Source organism: Meriones unguiculatus, chromosome 15, assembly GCF_030254825.1.
Source record: "Meriones unguiculatus strain TT.TT164.6M chromosome 15, Bangor_MerUng_6.1, whole genome shotgun sequence".
NCBI lineage: Eukaryota > Metazoa > Chordata > Mammalia > Rodentia > Muridae > Meriones > Meriones unguiculatus.
Window position 1 is genome coordinate 73474288 of NC_083362.1, and position 13139 is coordinate 73487426.

The following is a 13139-nucleotide window of genomic DNA, read 5'->3' on the forward strand; positions in this document are numbered from 1 at the left end:
TTCTTCTTGTGCTGCACAGGCGATCATCAAAGCAGAAACACCTGACCATTTGGTTTCTCCAGTGAGGTCAATGGCGATGGATGCTCTCTCACAGCTGAGGTGAGCTGGGGCAGGGCCTTTCAGAGCTCCTACTGCCTCCTGGTGATGGGACAAAGCAACCCCTCGGTGCTCCATCGGGCCTTCTACCTCCTCTTTCCATCTCAATAGCAGTGGTGTTGGGCAGTAACTTCTGAAGACAATAAACTAATCCAGTAGGTGGGATCCATCCCTCTTCAGACTCCTCAGAAATTTCTCAAGTTGGGCACTTCTCCTGGAATAAGGTGGTGACTGGCATCGTTGTGGGCTTCGATTCAGTATCTTCTCCCCAGATGGGGTCTTAGAGTTTACATTGATAATCATCTCCAAACTTTTCCTGCTGCTGCTGTGTTCCACTTATGTTCCACTAGACCAGGACCAGGCTGGGAGGGCCAATGTTATGGTAGTGATCTGGGAGAAAGGAGATTCCTGGGCTCAGAGCAGGCAACAGGAAGTGAAAGAAAATTTGTGCCCTCAAATTCTGCTTCCATCACAGATAGAGTACTGAATGCTGGTGGCCAGGTGGGACAGGGTTCCTAGTCAGGGCCCCAGCCAAGGCCCTGTGTTCTTCCCTCATTCTGTGACATGCCTCTCTTGCCCAAAGTAGGCAGTGGACAGAATGGGCCTAGTGACCACTCCTGCTGCTGCTAACACTTCTTTCCTCAGCACACTGAAGCCTTTCTACTCTTCAGAGGAAAGCATCGAGCTTATGGATATCAGCATACACACTGTTATTTCTCTCCAACCCCCGGGGGAAGACAACGAGTCGGTTAAGGTAGGTTCCTCAGGGAGGCCTCCTTATTTTTAGGGGTCAGAACCTGGAAGTTTACACTGGCATAGACAGGCTCCACTTTCTCAAACGACCTTCAATGAAGCAATTTGGAGCAGCTCTTTTAGTAAGTCTGAGCTAACGCTAGTTGCTATAACAGGTAAACCCTGGAACCTCAGTGGTTTAACACAGATTCAAGTTTATTTCTCATCTATGGTGAGCCCAGTGGTCAGCGAGGTGTGCATGCATGAAGACACATCCTACAGCTTTCAGGGACCCAGTCTGATAGAGACCTCAGTATCTTCAGCAACTAATTTCAAAGGTCTCTGGATACAAGGGATGGGAACATATGTAGAAGATTCACAAACCATTTTGTCTTCCTCCATGAGCAATGATGCATTTCCATAGCCCCACTTTGATGCATCTTATCTCCCAATGTAAGCACAGACACAGCTGCAGAGTCCTGGTAAGTAGCTGTGTCTTTCATCTCTCTCTCTGCCCTTTTCTATTTCTCTCAGAGCCTGTATGCAAATGCCCTGAGTTCCCTGAAGCAGCTGATGGAAGGCCTCATGCAAAGGCAGCTGGACCCCAAGGGGCTGCAGGAGACTGTGCATGTGAGTTATTGGCAGAGGGGTCCAGAGCCCATGGTGGCCACCACCCTTCCTGGAGAGTGACCTGAGAACTGGACTGGGGCTTGTGCTTTCAAAAATCTTAGTCCATGGTTGTATGATTTCATTGCGTTGGGCTTGTGACAAGATAAGACAACATGACAGAACGGCAAGGTAGAAGAAATCTGTTCGCTTCATGGCTGACATGTGGAGGAAAGAATCCCAATATCCCCTGCAAAGGCACATCACAATTGACCTCACTTCCCTTCACTGAGCCCACTTCCTAAAAAAAATCCCATCACCTCTCAGCAGCACCACAGGCTGGGAGCCAGGCTTTAACACATAGCTGTGTGTGTGTGTGTGTGTGTGTGTGTGTGTGTGTGTGTGTGTGTGTGAGAGAGAGAGAGAGAGAGAGAGAGAGAGAGAGAGAGAGATATTTCATATATAAGCCATCACAGCAATGTTTATTGCACTAAAAACAAACAAACAAACAAACAGAAAACCTTTGACTTTAAAATGTCCTATCAGCAAACCTGATCTGACAGTTGGTCTGTGTTTGGGGTTATAAGCACCACTTTCATGTACTATTCTTGTGAGGATACTGGAGACCTCCCACTGGCCACAGTATCACTCCCTTCATGACAGAGTCTGGGAAGGTGTCTCAAACCATGCCAGAACATTAAAAGTCAAATTCTGAGTGATAGGGACCATGAGGTGAAATCTGGCCCTGGTGGAGCTGGCTGTCCCCAGGATGCTAACGCTGTTCTGTGTTCTGGGCTTTATACATAGCTCCTGGAGAAGTGGATTTTGTCAGAGAAAGAATGGGAACGGGAAAAAGCCATGACCCTCCATCTCCATCTCATGCAGATCTACGTTCAAAGCATTGGTGTCTGTGTGAGTCTGGGTGCACCCGTCCCCCTTCCTGCTGCTCCAGAGGAGGGAATACCTCTCAGATCAAGCTTGGCCCTGGAAGTCCCTTGGGAAGAGGCAGCAGTGTGCCAGCCTGGGCTTTGGGGTGGGTGAGAAAGGAGAAGATGGAATCATAGTTTGTCATGGATCTAGGCTGCACGGTGCCTGGGGCTCGTGCTGTAGTGTATGCAACTCTGAATACCACACAGGAAAAATAGCCGTTACCTGGAGTAATAAAATAAGTCACTACAGCCATAAAGCAGGCTTAACAAGTATTGCCAGTACCGAGAAGTTGAAAGTAAAGGCGCGCTTTATTGATCAGTCAGCACCCACACCACAAGGTCTCTCTTCTACCTGTGTTGCCTCCGAGCTCTGGCTATCATATTCTTAGAAAGGGCTGTGGACAGGATAGTGGTTTGCAAGAGCTAGAGGGTAGGGCTGGCCTCAGGTCTTGAGGCGGTGTGTGGTAAGCCACAGAAACACCTGGATGGAGGCGGGGAGGGAGGCTTGCCCTAATGAAAGAGCTGAGCCCTATGCTAAAGAATGCTCAAGGTCAGACGGTACACACAGTATGTCACCTAGCGTCTACCGTCCAGGTTTGATCACAATCTCTGAGAGAGGGGGTGGCGCTGTTAACTGAACTGGGAACATGAGGGACTGCAGAAGCCCCTGCCCAGGTCATTCATATGGTGAGTGGGTTTCACGTCAGAACCTGGAGTTCAGTTGTAAGAATATGGCAGAAGTTTGGAAGTCCAGAACAGTGCAGAACAGAGCTAACCGGGGGTGAGTCCTGAGCCAGGATTTCTCTGCTATTGGTTGATTGACCTCTAAAGAGCCCAGCTGTCTGGCTGAGTAGATGTGCGCATGAAAGGAAGGCACATAGTGGCCAGGGCACACATACTATAGTTGCTCTGTATGCTGTTCCTGGCAGCCCTGGCTGTGCGTTTGAGTGTAGTGGTCTGAGCCCTGATGTCTCTTGTCTCTCAGATCCCGCTGAAGCTGGGGCAGTTTGGCATACTTGTTGGTCTCATCGCTCCATGCACCTGTGATGTCCACAGAAAAACTCGCTTGGCCTCAACTAATGTCTTATCCAGCCTACTAGATCTTCATGGTAGGGAGTAGACCAGACATGAGCAATACTTTGGGATGAGGGCTAATCTTAGGGTACTGGTGCAGGCCTGCCCCAGAGGAAGGTATGGCCCATATACAGGCAGCCATGAAGACATACATATGGTCGACATAATAGAGGGGAGAGAGCTCACCAAGAGGGTAACACAAGTTTTCAGAAGAAGAGGCTCACTGGGTGAGATGGGCCCACTGAGGGCACAGTGTCGGACTTACTTAGCTTTCAGATCCCAAGGGGGCAGCAGAACTGGATAGAACGGAGCTGTAGCAACAGCGGACACACGAGCTGTGTGTGGAGCTGCTATGTGCAGAAGCGCATTGAAGGAACCGTGAACGGAGGCTGGAAGGGAAGGGATAGGTAGATGCTGGAGGGCAGCTCAGCCCACTCACTCTCTCCTGCTTATCGAGTGTGACTCCATTCCCAACAGTAAGCCAGACGTGCTCTTTATGGGGAGCTTCCAAGGAGCAGGAACTGGAGAAATGTAAGGAGGACCTCCAGGGCACAGATATGGACAAGATCTCCAGCGCTTCCTCCAGAATCGCCAAGGTGACACCGGGCTGCTCTAGGGGTGCCTCACTCTCCTCTGCTGGCTCCATAGCCAATATCGTCACCCCGGGGATCACTCCTCAGCAGCCTTTGCTCACCGGATGCGTCTGTATTGAAATGGCTTGTAGTGGCTGGGATGTAGAGGGTAGATATCTGACATTCCCTGGCTGACTCCCCCAAGTCTCTAGTGAGTGAGGAGAGCTGTGGAAAGGGTCCAATTGGGCTCCGAACACTGGCTGTCCTAGTCACTATTCTACTCCTGTGAAGGGACACCACGACTAAGGTAACTCTTATAAGAGAAAACATTTAATTGGGAGCTTGCTTACTGTCTTAGAGGCTTAGTCCACTATCGTCATGGCAGGAGCGTAGAGGCAGGGAGCGTGCAGCAAGCAGGCAGGTGTGGTGCTGGAGAAGTAGCTGAGAGCAAAATCCTGATCCATAGGCAGAGAAAGCCTGGACCTAGCATGGACTTTTAAAGGCCACCCCCATTGACACACTTCCTCCAACAAGGCCGCACCTCCTAATCGATCTAATCCTATTAAAGAGTTCTACCCCCTGGTGACTAAGAATTCAAATATATGAGCCTGTGGGGGCCATTCGTATCCAAACCACCACCCTGGCATTAGTTCCTGAGCTACTTAGTGGTACACTGATGACTAGAAATGCCCAAAACCATGAAAACAGACCTTGACTTTCAAAAGTACAAGACATAAAGTCAATTAGGCCTAGGAGGCAGAGGCAGTGTTTCCCCGGTGCCCATGAGGGTTGTATAGCTGCAGCCCGAGGCCAGAGAGTGCTGTGAAGAAGGGAACGTCTTATGTGAGATACAGGTAGAGTGAGAGGCAGTGATGAGGGAGAAGTGGAAGAGGCTGGGTATGCCTTGAAGCCTTGGGGAACTGCACCTGGGTCACTTAGCCTTAGCACGGGGCAGTGGAGGGAGCCTGGAATTCCTTCTTGCTCTGGTCCTAGGTGGTCTGCCCGGAGTTCAACTGCGATGAGGTTGTCTCCCTCATCCAGAAGCTCTGTGAGAACATTGGGGCCATGGACCTTCAGCATGATAGGGCTGCTGTCACCTGGATAGGCATTTTCCTCCAGATGAGGGTCAAAGAGCTGGAGGACAAGGTAGCCAAGGCCAGCAGGGGCTGCTTGGGGTTGGTGCTGGGGCAGACTGGTGGTACGGGCCATGTAACACACACTGAGACTGACTGCCTCTACCCAAACCAGGGGTGCTAAAGGGCTCTTTTCAATGGAGCACACACCTGCCCCACTGTAGATGCAATGAACATACAGGAGGAAGAGAGAGACCCGTAGGGCTTCTGGACAAGGCTTTGAGGGAGGGTGCTCCCAGAAGGAGGGGTGTCCTACAGGGCCCCTGTAGTGTCATTTCTATTGCTGTGATAAAACACACTAACCAAACACAACTTAGGAAAGACAATGGTTGAACTGGTATACAATTTCAGGTTATCGCCCATCACTAAGGGAAAGTCAAGCAGCTGGTGACATCATATCCACAGTTAAGAGCAGAAAGCAACACGCCCATCCCTGCTTGTTTGCTTGCTTGCTTCCTGCTTTCCTCACTTTTCTGTAGTTCAAGGCACAGCCTCAGGAATGCTGATGGCCACGGTGGGCTGGGTCTTCCCTGCCTCAATAATTAAAACAGCCCCCACAGATCTGCCCACAGGCCAACCTGACCTAGATAATTCCTTACTAATATTCTCTTTCCAGGAGATTCTAAGTTGGGTTGACAATTAAAAATAAGCAGCACCAGTCCCAAATCTCCACCCCCACCCCAGTCCCGCTCAACAAGAGGATGCCTGTCCCCCTCCACAGGTGGCTGAGATACTAGGGGCCATCCTGGTTCACCTGCCAGTGGTGGACCACCCAGAGGTCAGGCGGCACCTCATCGAGGGCATCCTCCTGCTGGCGCACTACCACCAAGAGACGGTCCTCACGTCGCTCTTGAGGCAGCCATTGCCCATGGAGAGGTGAGTGCCATGCGGGCAGACAAGGCTAGGAAGAACCTAAGCCCTGGGGAGGTGCACCTGAAGTCAGGCCAGACCCCGTACCTGTGTCTCATGGAGGACATACCTGCCAAGCCACTGACCCCGACCCCAGCCTTTTCTTTTCATCAAGTTGAACTTGAATCTGTACCTCATAGCTCCTTTCATGACCTGGTTGTCTCTTCTGGGATAACATCCAAAGAGCCCAGGACATTCTCTCATGACAGCCCTTCCCTGTGGAAAACAGAGGCATGAACAAAACAGGCATGTGCCTCTGAGCCTCTGAGACTTTTCAGCTTCTCTGTGCCTTTCAGAATATGTCCCCCAAAGGGCAGTGAATAATCTACGTTTCCAAAGGACAGCAGTCTCCTCTCCTTCACTTATTTTTTAACTTTATTTCCTTGTATGTGGGTACATACACGTGCCATTGTGTGTGCTGTGCCTGAAGAGGCCAGAAAAGCTTCAGGCTCCCTGGAGTGGAAGTGTGTGCTGCCTGATGTGGGCACTGCGAACAGGTCCTCTTCGAGGGCAGTGCCAGCTCTTAAGTGCTGAGCCACCTCTCCGCTGCCGACTTCCCTCTCTCCCACTTTATCCTTAAAGAGATTTGGCAGGGTCATGCCAGACACAGGGAACAAGTTTGGGAAGATGCCAAGGGCAAGGCCCAGAAAGAGGCCATAGTCATACCTCAGAGTAGTTGAGCCTCTGTTCATCAGCGAGATGAGGCTGACCTGAGTGGAGCAAAGGACACCTCTCGACGGGCCTGAGATCCACAACCAAAATGCCGCTGTGTGTGAAGCCCAGGCGTGGTGCCACGGAGGTGGGGTGCAAGGGGAGGGTTGTTCATATTTGGAGACCTCCTGAAGGCGGCGGTTGGAGGATTAGAGGCAGCTGGGCAGGGCCACATACAGTGCACACCTATCACCGGTACGCAGGCCTTAATGGCTTTCTTGGTGGCAATGCCACATGCTAGTTGTCACTTCCTCCACGTTTTGGCCAGGCGTCGACGCTGAAACACAGTGATGCAGAAACTCTCGAAGGACAAAGCAGTTAGCACGGCTTCCACGGAAGATTCAGATTGCATCAGAATCCTGGAAGTGGTTTAGCCGGTTTCCTCATTCAGGGTCCCACCAGACTGTCACTGAGGTGACACCTGGCTGGGTTTCAGATCCCAAAATCTTTCGAGGGGCACGTAGTGTTGGCAGAACTCACACTAGCGCTATCAGACTGGTGTCTCTCGTTTTGACACCGCCGCGGCCACTCCTTTGTATTTGTGTTAAGGGACAGCGTACGCCCACCTCTGCACCAGCCCCCATCGCCAGCACCTAGCTACTTCTCCCCCACCCTCTTGCCTGGGCTCCTGCACTGGCTTTGTGGGTTCGACTATGCCATTTACTTGTCTCCTCATCCATTTGCTTACTAGACTTGCTTGCTTCAGCTCCTTAGACTTTTCCAGATCCCTGGATCTCTCTACTGCTCTTTCTCCAGCATGCTAAGTGTCAGTCCTTTGGCATTTCCCTTCCCAGCAGGGCCACGGACTTGGCTTTGTGGCCAAGGAAGCTGTTTTCTTTCTAATTTCATATTTTTGTTGTTGTTGTTGTTTTTGATTTGAGACATGTAGCTCAGGCAGACCTCAAACTCCTTGTGTAGCTGAAGCTGGCCTTGAACTCCTGATCCTCCTGCCTCTAGCTCCCTAGTGAGGGATTCTAGGCTTGTGCCACTAGGCCTTTGTCAAGGAGTTCATTTTCAAAAGTAGTTTGGCAGGCTCCCTTGTTCTCTGGGGCCTCAGACTCCTCTTTTGTAGCCTATGGAGAGAGAGAGAGAGAAAAAAAAATCTTCCTAGAATATCAGCCCTGAGCATTTAACTGGGACCCCTGTGTACCACTATACCTCTGTCTCCTGGGACTGTTTTGTCCAAATTCCTGGAAGATATTTTGGATGGATTACCTGGATAAAAAAAAAAAAAGTCACACTGCAAGATGCTCAAAGCTTCTTTAGGCTCCTGGAGGCGTCATTGGCTGCCCTCAGGATGATGTCATCAAATGGGAGGCCTGGTGAAGTCAAGGGGCTGCGGCTTTCTCGCAGCCCCCTAGAGAAAGTAGGGGACCTGGCCTGATTATATAACCTTAGGTGGCTCTGATAACCTCCTGGAATTCAGCTCTTTGCTTAGGGGTCCCAAAAGAGTGTCATGAAGGGGGGGGGGCTAACCTGCCAGAGCAGGCTGCCCACTGTCCTTGTTCCTTCTTTGGTTAGCCACCTGACAGAGGTGTGGCTGGCTGTGGCTGAGAACGTACCCTTTGCAAGGACCATGCTCCAGGGCTTGCTTGGCCGGCTGCAGTCAAGGTTCACTGCCAGGATAAACGCCACCTCCAAGGCTGACATCTGGCGCCTGGCAGCGGTAGACCCTCTGATGGTGAGTGGCAGAGGCAGGTGCTGGACTCCCCAGGGGAGTCGGGGTAGAATCCACCAGCCCTTCTCCCTGCAGACGCTGTGTACCATCCAGCTCCTCATGGAAAAGATGGACCAGGATGACAAATTCCCAGACCTGTTCCCCGACCTGCTATACACCTTCCTGCTGCAGCTGGGCAGCAGCCACGGGCCAGAGGCCGCCTCTCCTGTCTTGAAAACCTGGAGGCTTGTCCACACAGGGCCGCTGCCCCAGGAGATGACCTTACAGAGGTGCTCAAGGGCAGAGGGTCTGGAGGGAGGGGCATGGTACAGAAGACCGGCTGGAGCTGACTTCCAGCTTTTCCTTAGGGCTTTATTGGGTTCTGCAAGTCCGCCCAGGAGCGGGCACAAGTGGCTTCACCCACAGCCTTTCCCCACATGTGTCCAGCATGGTGTAGGTTTCGGAATGTGGAAACCTCTACCCCCATCCCCTCGGTGACCATCCCATCAGTGCTCTTCAGCAGCCTCGTTTTCGCTTGCTTCTCTCCAGGATCACGATTAAATCCATGCAGCTTTTGGTCAAGAGGATCAACAGAGAGCGGCTGGAGCAGGCGCTGGAGGAACAGTCTGTGTGGTCCCTGCTGGAGAATGGAGGCACCTTTCTAGAGGGAGTGAGCCTGATGGCCAGGTGGGGCCAGGTCTCGAAGAGGTCCAGGGGCTCTGCAGAGACTTCTCACAGCTAGACGTCTCATTTCGGGGGTCACTGACACACTGATGGATGTCCTGGACTCCAGAATGGCAGTAGGGCCGGGAAATGAGAGGCCAGAGAGAGGAGGGATCCCCAAGGCCACAGGAGGTCTCTGAGCATTCTGGTCTGATCATCACAGCCCTGATCATTCAACTGGTACTTGAGGAATAGGGAAAGGCCTAGAGATGCTAAGAGGTCTGTCCTCAGTCCCCCTTCAAGCTGATTTTGGGCTCTAGAGTAGAGGGCAGGAGTGAGGATGATATAGCCCTCCCTGTGCTGTTCTTCTTTCCTCCTCAGGCTGTGCATGCAGAACATGGAGAGCTACATGCAGAGGCTGGCAGAGCTGGTGCTCACGGGCATGGGCTCTGAGGTGCTGAACTGCTGCATCAGCAGCACAGCCATCTGTGTGGAAGTGAGGCATCCAGCCCTGGGAGGGAAAGGGTGCAGCGGGTAGTGGGCGTCTCTTTATAAGATTCCTGGGATGGCATGTCTCTAGGGGACTTACTGGCCAGACCTCCAGGTTCAGTGAGAGGCCCTGAGGGCCGGGTGTGGTGGCATATGCCTTTAATCCTAGCACTCAGGAGTCAGAGGCAGGTGTATCTGTTTGGTTGAGGCTAACCTGGTCTTCATAGGGAAACCCTGATTCAAAACAAAACAAAACAAAAAAAGTAAGGTGAGAAGCAATAGAAGACACTAAGGTTAGCCTTTGGCCTCCACAGGTGCAAATGCTTGCACGCTAGTGTGTGAGCACACACGCACACATGTAATTGAAAAAACACTCAGGTGTTCTCGAGCAGGTGCAAACACATGCATTTGGCGTGCGCGCGCACACGCACACACACACACACACACACACACACACATACACACACACACACACACACACACACATATACTCAGGTGTCCTTGAGCATGCATGTATGTATGCATCTCATAGGTTCCCTGGTGGCCTGAAGTCTTGACACTCTTGAGTACAAGCCCAGTAAAAGATTCTGTCATCTGACTTTAATTCACACTCCTTCCTTGCATGCCTGTTCAGTCCTTGGTAGGTGAGGCTTTTTACACATGCCAGCTGCCCTGTCGTCCCAACTGAGGAAATGATTTATAATGCATGCATGGCTCTACAACAGGCAGAACTTGCATTTCCTGCACCGTTTCCTTATTGAATCCTACAGCTAGCCTGGGGCAGCTGTACCATCCCATTTTCTGGATGAGAAGACAGAGGCACTTGGTCTCCTCTCTCCTGCTCACAGAGTGGCATTCCACGTGTTTCCTCTGACACTTACTCCTCTGCCTTGCTGCTGAGCTGTGGGTAACTACGGTGCTTCCTTTCTAGTTCATGAGTGACCCAGTTCTGCACCAGGAGAAGTTACTGAGGCCGGTGGTGCTCATGCTTGAGAAGGGGACAGGGCAGGACAAAGATGAGACCCTACAAGTGCTCTCTCTGCGTGCTTTGGGCAACATGGCTCTTGGTGCTCCCCGGAAGGTACCAAACGGCCTGGTCTGAGGTCCCGGGTGCTGAAGGTTATGTGGATACACTCCTCCTGGAAGCTTGGGGTGTAGCTGAGTGGCTTGAATTCCTCTAGGTGAAGCAGTATCGCAAACTCCTGCTGGAGAAGTGCCTGGGCTCTCTGCAGGGACAGGGGAGCCCCAGTGTGATGGCGGAAGGCATGGAGGCTCTGACCAAAGTCCTGGCTGAACTCCGAGAGGGGGACATAGGATCTTCCTTTGAAGCCATCTCTGAGCAGTGCAGGTCTTTCTTCGACAACGTGAGTCCAGATAAGAGCACCTTCCCCCCCCCCCGCCTCCATATCTGTGTTTTCTGTTGCTTTAAGAAAACATCTGAAGCCTGGCCTGGTGGTGCATGCCTTTAATTCCAGCACTCTGGAGGCAGAGGCAGGCATATCTCTGTGAGTTTGAGGTTAGCCTGGTTTACAAAACGAGTCTAGGACAGCCAAGGCTACACAGAGAAATCCTATCTCAAAAAACAAACAAAACAAACAACCCCCTTCCCCCCAAGACTGGATGCATGCCACTCTGTGAGCAGGAGGGAGGGGACCAAGGAAGCATGGCTATTTATGTAGCTTATGGTTCTGAGTCTGTGATATCCAAGAGCACGGTGTTTGCTTTTGTTGAGGGCCTTCTGCTACATTGTGTGGTGAGATGAAGTGAGTGAGCTAGTTGCTATCCTTTTCTTATTATAAAGCCACTAAGGTCACTGTGAGAATGCCACCCCCAGAACCACATCTAACGCTAACTACCTAAAAGTTCCACCTCCCAGCGCCATTTAGATATGATTTGGGGCACTAAGCTTCCAACACATGGAATCTAGGTTGGGGTACATTCAACCAAAGCACTGTTTGCTCAAAGCATGAAGAAGAGATGTGTCCTAGAGCAGAATGGGATGACCTTACATGGTATGGTAATATTGTTTGGCTGATTGTGGGAACTCTGTATCAACCACATCTTATGGTAAGAGCCGTAGAACCAGCACCTCACAATGTGAGGGCATAAGTGCTTCCACCCTGTGAGGAGAGAAGAGTTCCCAGCATCTCCTTGCTCATGCATACTCTTTTGGCACCTGTGGAACCAGCCAGGCAATAGGGTGTGTTCAGATTCCATGCAAACCTTCACTCGTGCCTTTGGGGTGGACTCCCAAGCTAGAGTCACACACACTCTTGAGTCCCACGTGAGCCCTGAGGAAGGAGAGACTGTCCTGATGGAAGGATCCAGAAAGTTCTGTGGAAACCAAGGCATTGGAATGGTCCTGTGGAAAAAGGCTGGGGTTTTTGTGGGCTTCCCGGTGCCAGCCCACTTGTGCCTCCTCTTGGTATCAGGAGAGTGAGCTGTTGCGTCTGAAGGCCTTCATCCTCTTTGGGAAGCTTTCGAAGGTGGTTGGGATTTCCAAGAAGCATTTCTTCAAAGGGGAGGTGAAGAGAGGCTGGGTCTCCCTCCTACTGCACTGCCAGGACCCCTGCCCCGGCGTAGCCCAGGTAACACACCCTCGCCTGTGTCCTATGATCTGGGGCAAAAGGGGAAAGGCACCTTGCTTCTACTGGCTCACTGAGCTACAGCTTTTCTTCTCACTCCATCTACCCCATCCCTTATGAAGGCTGGGACAGGGATCATCCCAGTGACTCCTAAAGCGGGCTTATGAGAACCATCTCTGTGAGGAAGCATGCTAGGGCTCCTTTTGCTCTAGTCACTGCTAGTGACTAGAGCTAGTGTCTATTTCCTTTTCTTTCTAGAACATTCAGTACCTTGCAGGCCACTCTGAGGTACCTGGACCTAGTCCCATTTGAAGTTGATATTAAACCTCCCCTCACAGCTCCCTGTGGGTATACCCATTTTAGGATTGCTAGGAGTGGAGGAGAGGGCCCGGCTTGGTCTGTCACATCTCTTTAAGGCCCCAGATCCTGGGGGTAGGAGGAATAGGGTGGGAGAAGGTACAGTAGGAGGCCTGCCCATCCCAAGTGGGCTTCTTATTCCATCTCCTACAGGGTTGCTATATGGGCAAAGGTGTTGGCTGAAGGGATATGTGAGGGGCACTTTCCCCCCCGGGGGCTTATTACAGATGCATGAGTGAGCTCCCCGGAGCCTCCAACCTGACTCTTCTTTGCTCTGGAGGCCTTTCTGGGGCTGCTCTCTCACTCCACAGGTGAGGTGCCACCCAGCGCTCTACATGTTGATGTCTCTCCTGATGTCTTGTGCCCTGCATCCCTTCAGGCATGTGTGGCTACCATGTTTCAGTGTGTGCATTTCTGGGGCTGGAAGTCCCTGGAGAGTTCCTTTGGTCACAGCAATGACAGCATCAATGACCAGATGACAGTTTTTCAGACAAACATGTGCTCCATCCTGGTGAGGAGGCCCAGGGGCTGGGGGACAAGATTGAGCTTATGACCCCATGTTCACCTTTCACCATGAAACACCCAACGGGACAGTGCACGGGCACCCACGTTAACTTTTCTAGCTG

At 51.6% G+C, this 13139-nt stretch overlaps 1 protein-coding gene across 1 annotated transcript in view; it reads left to right on the forward strand.

The window, feature by feature from the left end:
- Mroh2a (maestro heat like repeat family member 2A) overlaps positions 1-13139 on the forward strand; it is a 33019-nt gene that overhangs the window by 18460 nt on the left and 1420 nt on the right. The window contains exons 23-38 of the mRNA XM_021627258.2: positions 20-99; positions 742-850; positions 1363-1458; positions 2242-2346; positions 3349-3472; positions 3915-4033; positions 5003-5155; positions 5864-6018; positions 8284-8443; positions 8516-8709; positions 8969-9106; positions 9464-9578; positions 10503-10652; positions 10753-10935; positions 12004-12159; positions 12893-13024. Of these exons, the coding sequence (XP_021482933.1) occupies positions 20-99; positions 742-850; positions 1363-1458; positions 2242-2346; positions 3349-3472; positions 3915-4033; positions 5003-5155; positions 5864-6018; positions 8284-8443; positions 8516-8709; positions 8969-9106; positions 9464-9578; positions 10503-10652; positions 10753-10935; positions 12004-12159; positions 12893-13024 (2169 nt within the window). The remainder of the gene's footprint in view (positions 1-19; positions 100-741; positions 851-1362; positions 1459-2241; positions 2347-3348; positions 3473-3914; positions 4034-5002; positions 5156-5863; positions 6019-8283; positions 8444-8515; positions 8710-8968; positions 9107-9463; positions 9579-10502; positions 10653-10752; positions 10936-12003; positions 12160-12892; positions 13025-13139) is intronic.